The 15,581-nt window shown below is 35.1% G+C and overlaps 1 protein-coding gene across 1 annotated transcript in view; it reads left to right on the top strand.

Moving 5' to 3' along the window:
• Positions 1-55: 55 nt before the first annotated feature.
• LOC104404866 (titin-like) overlaps positions 56-15,581 on the top strand; it is a gene marked incomplete at both ends in the record, with an annotated part of 35,332 nt that continues 19,806 nt past the window's right edge. Inside the window, 5 exons of the mRNA XM_010013399.1 lie at positions 56-103; positions 949-1,005; positions 1,119-1,196; positions 1,486-1,737; positions 2,603-2,695. Coding sequence (XP_010011701.1) covers positions 56-103; positions 949-1,005; positions 1,119-1,196; positions 1,486-1,737; positions 2,603-2,695 — 528 coding nt within the window. The remainder of the gene's footprint in view (positions 104-948; positions 1,006-1,118; positions 1,197-1,485; positions 1,738-2,602; positions 2,696-15,581) is intronic.

The following is a 15,581-nucleotide window of genomic DNA, read 5'->3' on the forward strand; positions in this document are numbered from 1 at the left end:
AATATATTAAAATCTATTTTTTATATTAATTCAATTAAACATTTTGATTTTGTAGATGTTCCTGATGCCAAGGTTGCAGTTCCACCTCAAAAGGCAGCTGAAGGTAGGTTAACATACATGTTCTACAGTGCTGTTTTATATCTGCTCTAAAGCAGCAAGCCAGTGGGAACCTCAGAGAAAAAACTTACATGGTGATAAGATCTAGTTAATTGTCTTTATACAAATATAATATGAGCAAGGCTAGACTTGGATAGGCTTGTTTTGCTGTGTGGAAAACTATACACAGATAATGGTATGAATGAAGCCTTGTCTTTTAAAAAGATTGTGTCTTTTTTTTCTTTTCCTATCAGTCTCTTGTTCACTTCATCTTCCTCTTATTTCCACTTTCTTTTTCTGATCTTTATTTTCACATTTTCTTCTTTTTAGCAAAGATATAGCTTTTAAACAAGCTGCCTGAATTGCTACTCTTTGGAGGAAAAAAAAAATCTTTTAAAGTCATACAATAGGTTGTATTTCTATCGCAAATGGTCTCTCCCCAGGCTCTGGTATTTGCCTATAGACTTCAAACATTATGTGTATTTCTGTTACGTTCAAGAGTTTACTTTGAACCTTAGAAGTTCAATCTCCTGTGTTTTATTTCCAGGAAAATTTAGTAAATGCTTTCAATGGAAGCAGGAAGGGGAAGATTTATATTTAGATTAATTACTATCAGCAAAGATAGGAGAGAAATGGCAGTAAAGAAACAAAGCTGAGAAGGGTCAGAATTCAAATAAAGGTAGACTGGTGATTTCCACTCAAAATATAATCTTCCAGCTACAGTAAACAGAATGAGCAACATGCTTCGATAAAATCACCGCATCGATTTTCCAAATGTGCTAGGATTTTTCTTTATTTACACGAAAGCATCCTACTCATATTTTATTCTATATGCTTTGTTTTTCCTATAAGCTGCCCCTATTCCTATTCTTCTACCTCTTGTTCCACCACCAGAGGAGAAAAAGCCAGGTAAGAATACATAAAGTATTTGGACAGTGTGTGCATGTTTAATTATGACTGTTGGTTGGTTGGGTTTTTTTTAATTTAAATTTAAATATATATATATATATTTTCTTTTTAAGCAGAAAAAAAGATTCCAGTAAAGAAAGTCTCCAAAAAGGTGGTTAAAAAAGGTCCTGAAGAAGTTCCACCACCAAAAGGTAACTTTCCTTATTTTTAATTTTTTTTTCTTTAATTTAAAAATCATAACATTACCTTGGGGAAACAAGGTAATTTGTTTCAAATTTTCTTGAGTCAATCAAATCAGTTTGATTTTTGTTCTTATGGTAAAAACGTACACTTTTGAAATCCAAGCTAATTAGGACTGCTTAAAAAAAGTCACTTCTTTAAACTGTGAGTGTTAAATCATTCCATTAAGTACAAACTTCCATTTCCAGTCTTGAAAATTCCAGGCTATGAGATTAATAATCTATTTTGTCAATTTTTAAGTTCCTGAGGTGCTGCCAGAGAAGCCCAAAGAGATCAAAATAACATCCATCGCAAGGAGAGAAGAGATTCATGAAGAAGATAAGGAAATATATGAAAAGCCCAAGGAACCTTATGAAGAATGGGAAGAAGATTATGGAGAAGACCATGAATATTATGTCAAGGAAGAAGGCTATGATGAAGGGGAAGAGGAATGGGAAGAAGCTTATGAGAAAAGAGAAGTGACTTATGAAGAAAAACGAGTCATTCATGAAGGTATTTTAATTATACTATTTATTTATTCTCTTTTCTTATACTTGTTATTAAGGCCCCAAAATTTTAAGCCATACAGCTTTTTTAGTTTTTGGTTTTTATAGGGGTTTTTTTTTTACAAAACTAGAACCTTAATAAGCTTCCAAGTTTTAACTGGCACTTCATGACAAGTCAAGGACTTCAGTATGGTGAGTTGTAAATGCAGATAGAAATTGATACACTATAATTTGCTTGGCAATGGACTTTTAAAACCTGATCTTTAAAACCTAATATGAGTTAGTAGTTTGTAAGTATATGTGACATTTTCACTTGTTTTGGATATTTCTTCCAATTTTCATGTATTCTAGATAAAATTGATTTAGGTGAAATGCTTCACACATTATTTTCTTGATGTTAGTAGCTGTATTTGACAATTCCTTGCATAGAATCATAGAATAGTTAGGGTCGGAAAGGACCTTAAGATCATCTAGTTCCAACCCCCCTGCCATGAGCAGAGACACCACACACTAAACTATGTCGCCCAAGGTTCTATCCAACCTGGCCTTGAACCCCACCAGGGTTGGAGCATTCACAGCTTCCTTGAGCAACCTATTCCAGTGCCTCAACACCCTCACTGTATACTCTATATACTCTACATACTCTAACTATTTTGGGTGGTAGTAACATGTATGCGTCTAGGAAGAGAATTCAGCTCTGATGAGGAACCATCAAACTTGGAAATAAGCAGAAAATTTGACTGCAAAAATTGGATCTTCAAAATTCTCTTAAGCATACATAAACTTACAATGGCACAACTAATAATTTTTGTGTGTATCAAGCCTTGAGACAATGCATTTTTCATCATCAAACAATGTTATTTTTTTAAAAGTTGTTGAAGTTCCTAAGAAGCCTGTGCCTGAGAGAAAACCACCAACAATTACAGCTGAAAAGAAGGAAAAGAAAGAAGTAACAGTTCATAAAGGTATGACTTTCCTGCAAAACTAACAGGAACATGCATATTAAGATTTCTCATGCATCTTTTTCAAGCTGGCCTGTGCTGGTTATTCCCATTTCCTTGAAAAGGAGAAAAGTCTCTTTATGTTGGACGGTGACATGAGCAAGGCTTATGGCAGCCTTTCCTCTTCTACCGTCCTCGTATTTTCAAGCAGAGAGAGAATAGTGGCACTGGTGGTGGAAGCAAACCAAGAATTGCTGAAAAAATTAAGCTGAGCTTTCATTATCTTTCCTACTCACGTTATATTTGCCTTGGGCTTGGGTGGTGCTTTTGACCCAATGAATGCTGCACTTCTGAGAAGTGACCTCCATTTAGATCACTGTATTTCTCTTAGGGGAGGGTGGGTGTGATCACTTGTTTCACAAATGCCTTTACCAATGAAGTTCACCACCAGTGAATGATGTGCTGAACAACACACAGGATACACAAAGTTTATAATATCCTAAAAAAAAAAAAATATCGTTATACCTGGTTTGTGTCCAGAAAATGATTTGCAAGATTATTTAAATAATAAATATATTTGAATCACTTACAGTTGTCAAGAAACCTGTTGATGAAAAAGTGGAGATAACTACTCAGAGGGTTGCAGAAGAAAAAGTCAAACGGGCTGAGGGTAACTACTGTTTAACTACCTTATTTTCATTTTACATGGAAGGAGTGGCTATTCTTACTTAGCTGATCTTCGTATAACTTGTCTTCATATGATCATGGGTCTTATCAATTTTTTAGTCTTTGCAACATGTAATAAAAGCTTCTGCTGAATTGTATAAAAGCAAAATGAAAAGCTTCTTAGGGGAAAATGTTAAATGCAGATGCTAACCACCAATGCTTTAAGAAAGGAAGTGAGTGCAAAATTGTACTTGTTGTAATGGTGTGTTTCACTCTAAGGTGAATAGTTAAAATCCCCACCTTTCTCAGATTTCCATCTTGACATGTCTACCAGGATATCTTGGTTAATTGTTCAGTTATGAAATAAAGATGCACCCTTATTCCCCTGGTGACCACCTCCTCTTGTTCAGCAGTTCCCATTCTGCATCAGGAGTCTGTCAGCTGCAATTCAGTTATATGTCAGTTATAACCTGTGTACTAAATGCCCTGAATTACCCAGCCTCCTTAGAAGATATCAATAAAAAATTTCTACCTTCTGTCCAATGCATGGTTTCAAGGGGCCTAATTTAGCTACTGAGTTAATTATGTTTGTCTTGTTTGTGATATTTTCAACATCATTGCTAGACTTATGATATCTTTGCTAAATATATGACTGAGTAACAAAATTTTAATGCCAACAGTTACCAAGAAAGTTCTACCACCAAAACCTACATCAATGATTGTTGAAGAGAAAATTATGAAAAAGGAAGGTAAAGAAAGATCAGCATCTTTCAATTGCAGCATCCTGTGTGTTCTTGTGCTTCTTGTGAATATGTGGGCCTGTGTGCATGTATCTGGATCTATTGTACTAGTCATGTTGTGACTAGTCTCAGTGTTTAAATAGTATGTGTACCATGCTTTTATCTTTCATAAAGTCTGTTTTTAATATGACTGTGGCCAGCCTTTTGATTCTTGTTTAAACAACCTAGAGAATATCGCAGTGTAATTAACTTTCTCTTCATCTCTTCTGTCTGCTGGCCTATGCTTACCTAATAAGCATAATTTTTGCCTAGAGCCCCAAAGTTTCCTTGAAGAACTGCCTGTACAATTCTTCTTAAACACTATTTCCAAAAGCCTGTGCATGCATTTATTTTGTATTTTCAGGTTAATTATGTCTGCCTCTTAGTCTTTAACAGATACTAAATATTATGTTTTAATGCTTGTTTTGTGTTCAGTATTTTAGAATATAAATACTGTCTAAATATGTCTAAGACTTAAATGTGCAATACAGATACAGATTTGATAAGAACTCACATTCTGATTACCACTAATGTGGATCTAGAATACAAAACACTAAAACAAAATCCTATTTTTAAAGTACCGACAGTAGAAACATGGACTGTTTCAGAAGAAAAGATGTCAGTTTCTGTCCACAGACAAGAAGAGTATTCATATGTCACAGGTATGTACAAACCCAAAAATCTGTGCACCCAAATCAAAGCAATCTTCCAGTCCTAATAGATTTCTTTTAATCTTTTGTTACCTATGGCAAATTACATATTTAGACACACCTATATTTGTTTTCAATATGTATTGCTTCTCTCTGTTCATTGTGTTACGTAGCCTCAGTTTTATTTAGACTAATAAATGTCAACATTTCAACTATTTTATTTTAACATTGTTTAAATGCTTTTCTTTGAAGAGCCAACAGAGCATGAGAAAACAGTTGAAGAAAGATTCTTTGAAGCTGTTTACCCAGTTGAAGGTAGACTGATTAAGAATAATACACTAATCAATATTTAAGATTTTTTCAAACAGTTCAAACCTGTAGTTAACCAAATAATCATGGTGAGATTTGCACATGCTGTTGGTTTTTTAGATGATTTTTTTTGTTTGTTTTCGTATTAGCTTATGTGTTTCAGTGACCTTCTGTACTGGACACACATAATATCTTCTTAAAAGTTTTTTTAGATTCACTACAAACATTGATATTTCCTATCTCCAAATTTAATTTCTTTAAAATTCCTATTTTAGCACATAAGGAAGTTGAAGAGGAAGAGGAGGAGGAAGAAGTAATTTCTACAGAACTGGAGATCCCACACGTTGAAGGTTAATATAATCTTTGTATCATGCTCCATTTTTCTGAACTTCCAGGTTAACTACCTGTACCACTTTTTACCAAAGGATAGCATATAAGTACTGAAATATTTCCATCTCTCTATGGCTCTGCTTTCAAATTTTCAAACCCTACTGCATTTCTAAGTGTCATTCTTCCTCATCGTTGTTTTAAATAATTCTTTGAATAGCTTTCTTGAGATGAGCATGCTGTATCTCTTTGACAAGAAAGCATATATTTTTACATATAGTGTTTGCTTATCCAGTGTGTTGAAAATAGCCTACTGTGATCTTCCAAATATTTTTGCTGTCTCCTAAGTGTTCACCACCTATCTCTTTAAAGTGCCTGAGACACCTAAGAGGCATATTCCAGAAGAAAGAAAGCCTGTTCCTGTTCCTAAAAAAGAAGCAGGTCCACCAGCTAAAGGTATTTCTATTGCACTAGTAAACTGAAGGAAAAAAAACAAAAACCCAAAAAACCCAAAAACCACAACAAACACACACCCCTAACAGTCTTTAATTATATTGTTTTTCATGTTTTCTTGAATATATTTATGAATGTACTCGCTATGTGGCTTTGGTTTTGCATTATCTCCATATGCATTATTTGATTTTGCATTATTTCCATTATCTCCATACTTTCAGTTTTTCATTTATGCTTATAACTTGCATTGGTCTCAGCTTTGGCCCTTCTTTTGTCCTAATAATCTTGCACTCGTCTTTTGTATTTGCGTTGTGTGGCTTTTGCAGAAAAGGGCATGGTGTTTTTACTTCAACAGAGTGCCATGAAAGGTGATAGCGCAGTAATGTTGACATCAGAATTTTGTTCTGTATCATAGTGTCTTTTCCATATAGTCCACTGTATGTCCAAAAGCTTGTACATTGTATTGTGTTGCAGTGGTCAGCTCTTGTTCAGGCTCTATGTTCTATAAGTCAATTTTGGATTACTGAAATCTGCATAAGGTGTTCAAAAAGACTAAAGCTCTCTCACTTTGACAATTTTTTCCAAAGTGGCTGAAGTCCCTAAGAAACCTGTTCCAGAAAAGAAAGTTGCTGTTGCTAAAAAGGAAGTGGCTCCCCCAGCAAAAGGTACAGCATCTTTTCAATGTGTGCTTTAACCAGTCCTGTACTTTCATACTGTTTTCATAGAGTCATAGGATAGTTAGGGTTGGAAAGGACCTTAAGAACTTCTTCCTTATATCTAATCTAAACTTCCCATTTAAGTTTAAACCCCTTAACCCTTGTCCTACCACTACAGTCCCTAATGAAGACTCCCTCCCCAGCATCCTTATAGGCCCCCTTCAGATACTGGAAGGCTGCTATGAGGTCTCCATGCAGTCTTCTCTTCTCCAGGCTGAACAGAACTGAGAGACAGGCTCAGTGGAGAACTTTCTTAGCCTGTTTTCATACGGGAGGTGCTTGAGCCCTCTTATCATCTTCATGGCCCTCCTCTGGACTTGCTTCAACAGCTCCATGTCCTTTTTATGTTGAGGACAGCAGAACTGTACACAATACTCCAAGTGAGGTCTCACAAGAGCAGAGTAGAGGGGCAGGATCACCTCCTTTGGCCTGCTGGTCACGCTTCTTTTGGTGCAGCCCAGGATACGGTTGGCTTTCTGGGCTGCAAGCGCACACTGCCAGCTCATGTTAAGCTTCTCATCAACCAACACTCCCAAGTCCTTCTCCTCAGGGGTGCTCTGAATCTCTTCTCTGCCCAATCTGTAGCTGTGCCTGCGATTGTCCTGACCCAGTTTTCCTTAACTACTATTCACTTCGCATATATCTTTTGCTAAATATAGTCTTTGTGTAGTATTTTGCATGTCTGTTCTCATCTCAGACAAAATCAAAAGCCTTAAAAAGATTACTTAAACATGTTTTAATACCTTTAAAGTTCCTGAGGTGCCTGTAAGACCTGTACCTGAAGAAAAAGTGCGCATTCCGATTCCCAAAGAAGAACCTCCAAGTGCCAAAGGTATACTTAGTACATGTTCCTGTTGAATATCTTTTTAATTTTTTTTTTTACCCTATACTAATGTCTGTGTTATAAATTGTGGGGGTTTATGTATAATTCTCTGTGTGTATATATATCAGTTTTTAAGGCCAATTAACATACTTGATCAGTTCTTTCTTCAGTTAAGATATCTTTGATAAGCTTCTAGAGACTGGTTTGATTTATTAATTTTGTTTAGGTTTTTTGTTTGGTTGATTTTGGTTTTTTTTTTCAAATATATGTTGCTCTTGTCTTATACCTTTCTATGTTAAGTGTATGAGCGTGTTATGTCTTCTACCTTTCTATGTTAAGTGTATGAATGTTATGTTGTGTATCTTGATATTCTTGTAAATGGATTAATAAAATTCTGTAATACTCCAATAAATCTTTGAAATGTAGAGTTCAGTTATCTTATATTTTATCTTTTTTAAGTGCCAGAGGTGCCTAAGAAAGCTGTCCCAGAGAAAAAAATTGTTCCAAAAAGAGAGGAAGCTCCACCACCTAAAGGTACAATTAAATAAATAACATTCTTTTCTTGTTATCTTAAACATCTTGTTTATGTCCAGTTTTGGTTTTGATTGTTAAGTAAAGCTGGTTTTAGCTGTACTTCAGTCACACTAGCTATGCATTTCTTGTGTCATTTTTGTGGATAACTGTGCTATAGACACAGTCTTAAAACACTTGTAATTCTAGTTACTTAATGTTGTTATAATTCATATCTATTAAGTGCCAGAAGCACCTAAGAAACCAGCTCCGGAACAAAAAATACCACATATTTCTAAAGTAGAAGAAGCTCCACCTGCAAAAGGTAAAATGTTGTTCACTGTAATATCATTTATTGTAGTCTTTAGAACATTGCGTTTTTCTCAGCTTGCTCAGCTGTTATATTTTGTAAGCAAAATATGTCCATGCATAATCTTTTTGAAAGATACATTTATTTTACATGATTCTTTTGCCAGTTTTGCACTTTATAGATCCTAAAACTAAATACTCTTTTTTAAGTGCCTGCAGTTCCTAAGAAACCTATCTCTCAAGAAAAATTTTCTCCTCCTAAAAAAGTTGAGGCTCCTCCAGCTAAAGGTACGCTTTCCAGTAGAAGAAAAGAATATGCTATTTCTCAGCTTCTGTTTACATGTTCTGTATTGTAACCCATCATCGATTTGTACTTCTCCTGTGAATTCTGCTGTTCTGATTTAGTGACAATGAATCATTACAGTATGTGGTATGCGTTGTGCAATATGTACAAAAACATTATTTCTAAATATTCAATCTCTGTTATGTGTTATGAGCCCAAAACCCTTAAGCAATTCTTTGGAAACTTAGATTTAGCATTTGGCAACATTGCTGTCACAATGGAATTTGAGAAGAATACATTTAATATTATTATCTTTCAAAGTGCCTGAAGTGCAGAAGAAAGCCACTTTTGAAGAAAGAGTTCTTATTACAGAAGAAAGAATATCTGTTGCCATTCCAGAGGAAATCCCACTACCTGAAGGTACATTATAAACTGACAGTAGTGAGAAACTTGTGCTTTGTCTACAAGTTTTTGTTCTAAGACCAGATCAAAATACACAAAAGTTTCATGTTAGTTTTCTTGTATGAGTTGCGTTGAACATTTTACAGATTTGTGGGTAGTTAAGAGCTTCCCAAGTGTCATTTACCATTTCAGTCTTGAATGCCAGGATCCCACCTCATTGACATGAATGGAAACTCTACCACTGAATACAATGATCTTCGGATCAGGTTCTCATGAAATAATAAGAAGTATGGATGTATAGTGTTGAGTTCAGACTTTAACACTTAGGATTGTAACAATCCATTTGTCATGCTCCCTACAAAGCTCTCTGTAGCCCTACAGATAACAATATTATTTCTCTCTCCAATGTTAGCTTCTCACCAGCTCTTTTAGTTTTCATTCTCATACTCAGGGAAGGTTGAGATCAATTGTTTTAAGTTAGTGTAATTCCAAAATATGTCTGCTTCAGGATAGCTGAAATCAACATTTGGGCCATTTTTACATCACATTAATAACTAGCCAGTCAAGACAATTTGCATACTATATTAAAAAAGTATGAGTGAGTTTTTAAAAGCAGATCTGGAAGATATCTAAAATATGAACATGCAAATATATATTCATATGGATATGTGCAGTGTTAATTTTTGTTTGTCCCCTGCAAATTAATGTTTTACCCCAGAACAAGTTGATGTTTTCCCTGCTGTAGTCACAATTGTTGAAATGAACATGCCAGGCTTTCTTTTCAGTTCTTGACATAGCCTTCTTATCTTGTTCCTCTGCTTTTTATTTTCACATTGCCAGATCAAGGAGCAACCTCTAATTCTTTGACTGTTGTTTCCCCTCTCCCTCAGCTGTTGTGATAGGGAAGTTTGGGGAGCTGAGGTATTCAGATGGACTGACAATTGACCAATGAAGGATGTTTGAGAGATACAACTGCACACAATAGGGTACATGGGGCATCAAGAAAACACATCATTTAGAGCAAATCATATATATGTGTGTGCACAGCACTTTCTGTATTGTATGCAAATCTGTCGTTGTCATATAGAACCTGTAAGAATTGGTCTTAATCTTTTCCATCCCTTGATCCATCAGTCAATCCATCCATCCACGAGAAATACTAAAACTAGTAATTTTCTTTAAAGAACCAACAGTTGAAGAATGGTCTGAAGAAGAAATGGAGGAAGTATCTATTTCCATTCACAGAGAAGAGGTTTCTGAAGGTATGACTACAGTTCAAGAATGTTAGGCAAAAGCAAAAAGTAATTTTTGTTTTGTACCAAATATACTGTGGATTAATGTCTACTCTATTCATAAACAAAAAATTACAACTATATAAATGTTTCATATCTTATAAATTTTAATGCTAAGAATGCCTAAAATTTCTATTACTTTTGAAAAGTTTAGTAATTAATCCTATATTCATACATTTAAAATAATAAGGTATCTCTTGGATGTTGAGAATTATCAGCCTTTTTTTGGGGTTTTTTTTTTTGTTTTTTTTTTTTTTTTTTCTTTTTGTTTGTTTTTTTTTTTTCTTTTTTTTTTTTTTTAACAAAAATTCTCTGTTAGAAGTTCCTCTTCCACCAGGCTGCTTGGATGAAGTAAAAGTCCTTCAGAATATCATGGTGCACTCCGATTCCTCAGACCGTTTAATTGTAAAATTACTATATTGTTTTCACCTGGGAGTTTATTGGTGACATCATAATGTTATGAAGGAAGATAGCATACATCGATTGACTCAATTTCCATTAAGTCAAATATTTTTGAGGGCTGGCTTTAGTCAAGGAATTTTCTTGATATTTGGGAGAGAGGTTTTCTCAAAGTGGACAGATTACAACATCGGTGAACTAGTGGATGGAGGAACGGAAAGTGCTGATCCAGTACTTCAAATACTGAGGATTTTCAAATGATATAGGATAGTAGCTCAATCTCAGTTCCATTTATGTTGCTTGGAGTTTTTCCATTGCCTTCAGAGGAAGCAGGATGGTTTGAATGTAGATTTTGTAATAGCAGAGTTGTCTGTCAGCAAAGCACACTGCTTATTCTTGTCTTACAAATATTTTGTTGCTTAAAAGGGCCATAAAGACAGTAATAGGTCTTAAACTCAAATATTTTTTAACTTTACTCTTTCTAAGTGACCGAAGAAGAGTCTTACTACATAGAGGAGAAGGTAACTGTTCCTAAAAGAGAGGAAGCCCCACCCACTAAAGGTATACATTCTTTTAATTACAAAATTTTGGTTGTTTCATCATGCTGAGTGTCACCTTGCCACTATGTGTTTATTTCCATGTGTGGTTGTTGTATTAAGGAAATGTGTGCTTGTTCTAGTGTTACTACTTTTTGTAAATCCATGTACTGTAATCTTTTAAAGTGCCTGAGAAGCATAAGAGAGTTGTCCCTGAACCAAAAGTTCCAGCTGCACCCAAGGAAGCTCCAAGAGTTAAAGGTACAAATCGGTTCCTCATCTGGGTGATGTATCTTCAAGGAAAATATGTTTGTTTTACTGTCTTGTTTCTACATGTTGACATGGGTAGTGTGTGCTTACAGTGATGAATGTTTGTCTCAAATTCCATCTTGTACTGTGACAAGTATTGTTTGTGTTAACTCAGTAAAAGACATTGTGATATAGTAAGCAACAAAAATTATTGCATCTTAATATTCTTTCTTATCTTCCTTTTTATCTTACTTATTTTATTAAAGTTCCTGAAGTTCGTAAGAAAGTAGTTCCCAAAGAGAAAGTACCTGTCCCTGTGCCTAAAAAAATGGAAGCTCCACCACCAAGAGGTATACCAGTGGTTTTTTCCTGTTGAAAAAACCACCTTTTTTTTTATGAATGACATCTTTAACATGTATGCATGTTGATAAAAAGTATATTTCCATATCAAATTTCTTCAGTATTAAACATGTACGTATGTCCGTTTGTCTACAATGTGGCCTGTGGTCTGTGTCGTCTTGATGAGATTTATATGTTACTTCATCTTTTGTCTGTTTGCAAAATCAATCAAATATTCTAAAGTTGCACAATCTTTTTTAAGAACCTGCAGAAGAATGGGTGCCCACTTTTGAGACAGAAGTTGAAGAACCTCCATCAACCAAAGGTAAATAAACTGAGAATATTATTATTGTGCAAAATTTTTTTTTTGGCCTTGCAGCATTTGTATTTAGTCCTTTTACTTAAATAAATTTGTGTTTGTTAGTATCCGTGACTTATGTCTGGATGTCCTCTTTATTTTGACTATTTACTCATCTCTGCACTGTGGCTGTAAAGTACAGTCTTCTTCAGTGTCTATTTTTTGTTGTTGTTGAAGTTTACTTAGCATTTTCTTTTTAAAAAGATCAGATTAAGTAGAAAAAATCTTACTTATGTCTCTACTTCAAATATTGCAATTAAATATCCTTACACTTATTATTTTCAAGTGACTGAAGTACACAGGAAAACTATCACAGAAGAAAAAGTTGAAGTTGCTAAAAAAGAGGAGGCTCCACCAAAAAGAGGTATATAATTTTTCAGAGCTACACAATAGCAGTCTTGTTTCAGAATACTGATTTGTATTTATAGTAGCTAATTGTCTACACAAGCTGTAACGTTCAGTGTTAGCTGTCTTTTTTTATTTGACTTGAAGAAATTTCAGGTCCCTGCATTTGTGTTTTGTCATCTGATTATGTTAATAAACTGTGATTAATTCAAAATCATTTTAAATAAACTTTTTCTTTTTAAAAAAATGCCAGCAGTGCCCAAGAAGGCTGTGCCAGAAGAGAAAGTACCTGTTCCAACTTCACAGAAAGTGGCACGTCCACCAGCAAAAGGTACACAAGTTTTTTTGAAAGCAGAGAAGGCTTCCAAATATCAGATGTCCATGCACACCATATTTCTGGTTAATCAAATCCCAGTCTTTCCTGACTTGATTATAAATGAAAAGGACCTCTGTCTTCTCCCCTGCAAAAGAATGCAAAAGGTGACAGAGAACAGACACACACCTGCATTCCTTGAATTTTCTAGCTACTATTTAACTTCATTGATCACTTTGGCTGCTTAAGTGCTTTGGAAAGCTGAGTTAACACATTTACTCAGTGAAGAAGTTAAATAAATATGAACACATTTAGATTAAAATATATTAATGTTTTATAACATTGTCAATATTCAGTGAAGGGTTTCAAACTTACAAATATTTCCTCTGGTTCTGTGATTTTCGTGTGTTGGAAAAGTGATTTTGTTATGTATCCTGCATGTGTGTTGTCCTGTGGTTTAATTATGTTTCTGAAGAGCCAGGAAGCAAATTATTTGCATCTTACTTTCATCTTAATCATGCCATCTTAATTCCTTATGTGTGAATATGCTGTTTGGTTTTGATGTGGTTTTGTCCATATATCTATTCTTCTAATATTATATGTATTATTTTAATATTAAATTATATTTCTGTTATTACTAAAATTGCAAGGTGTTTCAAAGTGTCTAATTTATCTGCAGAATTTATTCCTAGACCCTCAGTCCCCCAAACAAGTATCTTCAAAATGCTCTAATACGTATCTACCTACTATGCATTAAAGCTTCATCTGTCATTTTCTCTGTTAATTTATGTGCCTTTACATCTGTACGTCTGGTGTTGTCGTTGTGTTACTTAGAAGTGTACTATTTCCCCATGATTGTTTGTCCATAATTCTTTTCTGTGAACTTCAGAAAGTGTGTCTTTTTTTTAGACTTTAGTATTCTTACAATTACTATCTTTAAAGTGCCAGAATCACCAAAGAAACTTGCCAAAGAAGAAAGAGTTTCCATCGCTGTTCCAAAAAGAAAAGTGTCCCCACCACCAGAAGGTACTTCTGCCCATGGATTATCCTATGAACAGACTGTCCTCATGTAATACCACCAAAGTTTCAAGTCTGATGATCTGGCACCTTTCTTGAAGTTCTAATGGTAGATTCATAGAACCATTTAGGTTGGAAAATACTCTTAAGATGCTCAAGTCCAACTGTTAACCTGACACTACCAACTCCACCACTGTGTTCCACCATAGTCTCAAGGGAATGCTAGCAGAGTCTGAGAAACACTAGATGCATATTTTTCCAAATTACTCTGGCTTTGGGAGGTGTCAGAAAATAATAACTAGTTTTCTAAGAACCCCCAAATGGGATATTTGTTATTGTACACTATAATAATCCAGAGAAAAATATTAATGCTAGATTCTGTCTTTGAAGTACCAACAGAAGAAGAACACTGGGCTATGACAGAGGAAGTATCCATTTCTCTTCACACAGAAAAGGAGATCTCATACACAGGTATGAATGGAATAAAAAGATTCTATGTCCAAATTTACATCTTGTCATCTACTTGAAAAAAAAACAAACAACCCAAACAAAACACCAAGAAACACACAAAAAATATAGAACAAAAGACAACAAAACACAATTTCATGTCCTGTGTAGATCACCCGTTAATCCTGAAAGTGAAGCTTGTAGAATACCACAGGACAGTATTCCATTCTCACAAGAGGCTTAGATCTTTCCTCCTGGCTTACTGCTGCTGTAGTGGAAGCCCAACCATTTGACTAGGTCTTCCTTTGCATATCTTGTCACCTGTCTGACCTCTGAGGGTAAACAGGGCAGCCTTTTCCTCTTCTGAACAGAAGCCCTGTCCTTTCCTGTTCCATGGCATCAATTCCTCAGCTAAATCTGAAGGTCAAAGAAAAAACCTTTACTTCTGCTGTTGCTTGACTGTCTATGATACTTAGCACAATACCATATATTGGACCTGGCAGCTCAAGGGCTTTGAACGAAGTCCACCGCTTTTAAAGAAAATTCATTGCTCTATCACATTTGGAGGCAATCTATTGATTTGTGGAAAATTACCCACAAGATGCCTCATACTTACTTACTTTCAGACCCGCTGCTGTTGATAAAAAACATCACATTCATATCATGAAAGATTAATACAATCACATCAGTGTGAAGTTAAATAATCTCGTTAGTCTCTCTATTGGAGAATTATGGGGAATAGGCAGATCATGAGTACTAAGAGGATGATGGAAGAGGATCTTTGGCTGGCTTTCTGTAAGGGAGGTAATATACCAGCTGGTCTGGAAAAAAAAAGGTCAAAGCTGAAGGACATTAAATGCAATAGTTCTCCCATGGGATACCAAATAGAGGTGTTGTAGTGAGGACGAAAGAATACAAAGGAACCTGAGATTCCTGGCAATGGCATGCATGCACAATGCAGTTTTTGTAGCTAATTCAACCAAAGATACCAGATCACATCAGGTTTAGTTTAAGATTTCAAATGCACGTGTTCCTGGCACTTACAATTAAATATAAAACAGGGTTCTGATGGAAAATATTTGAAGAGCTGGTCAGTCTTCACATTGCCCCAGAAAATAACTCCCACATAGCAAGCATCAAGATGTAGTAGCCACTCATGCATACTCACTATAGCTTATCAATCATGAAGAAAGCATATAGAAATTCTCAAATCTGTCACTGACAGAATGGATTACACCTCTTGAGAAGATCAAAATAGGGTAATTTTCTGTGCAGTCTCCAGTTATACTGGGCAAAAATTTCCCAAGATACCTCCTCGGAAGACAAGACCCATGCACTGCTGTTCTGAAAAAGATAATAAGCTGCTTAAACATCATGTCCACTCTTTC

Source organism: Nestor notabilis, unplaced genomic scaffold (assembly GCF_000696875.1).
Source record: "Nestor notabilis isolate BGI_N333 unplaced genomic scaffold, ASM69687v1 scaffold14414, whole genome shotgun sequence".
In the NCBI taxonomy this organism is placed as follows: Eukaryota; Metazoa; Chordata; class Aves; order Psittaciformes; family Psittacidae; genus Nestor; species Nestor notabilis.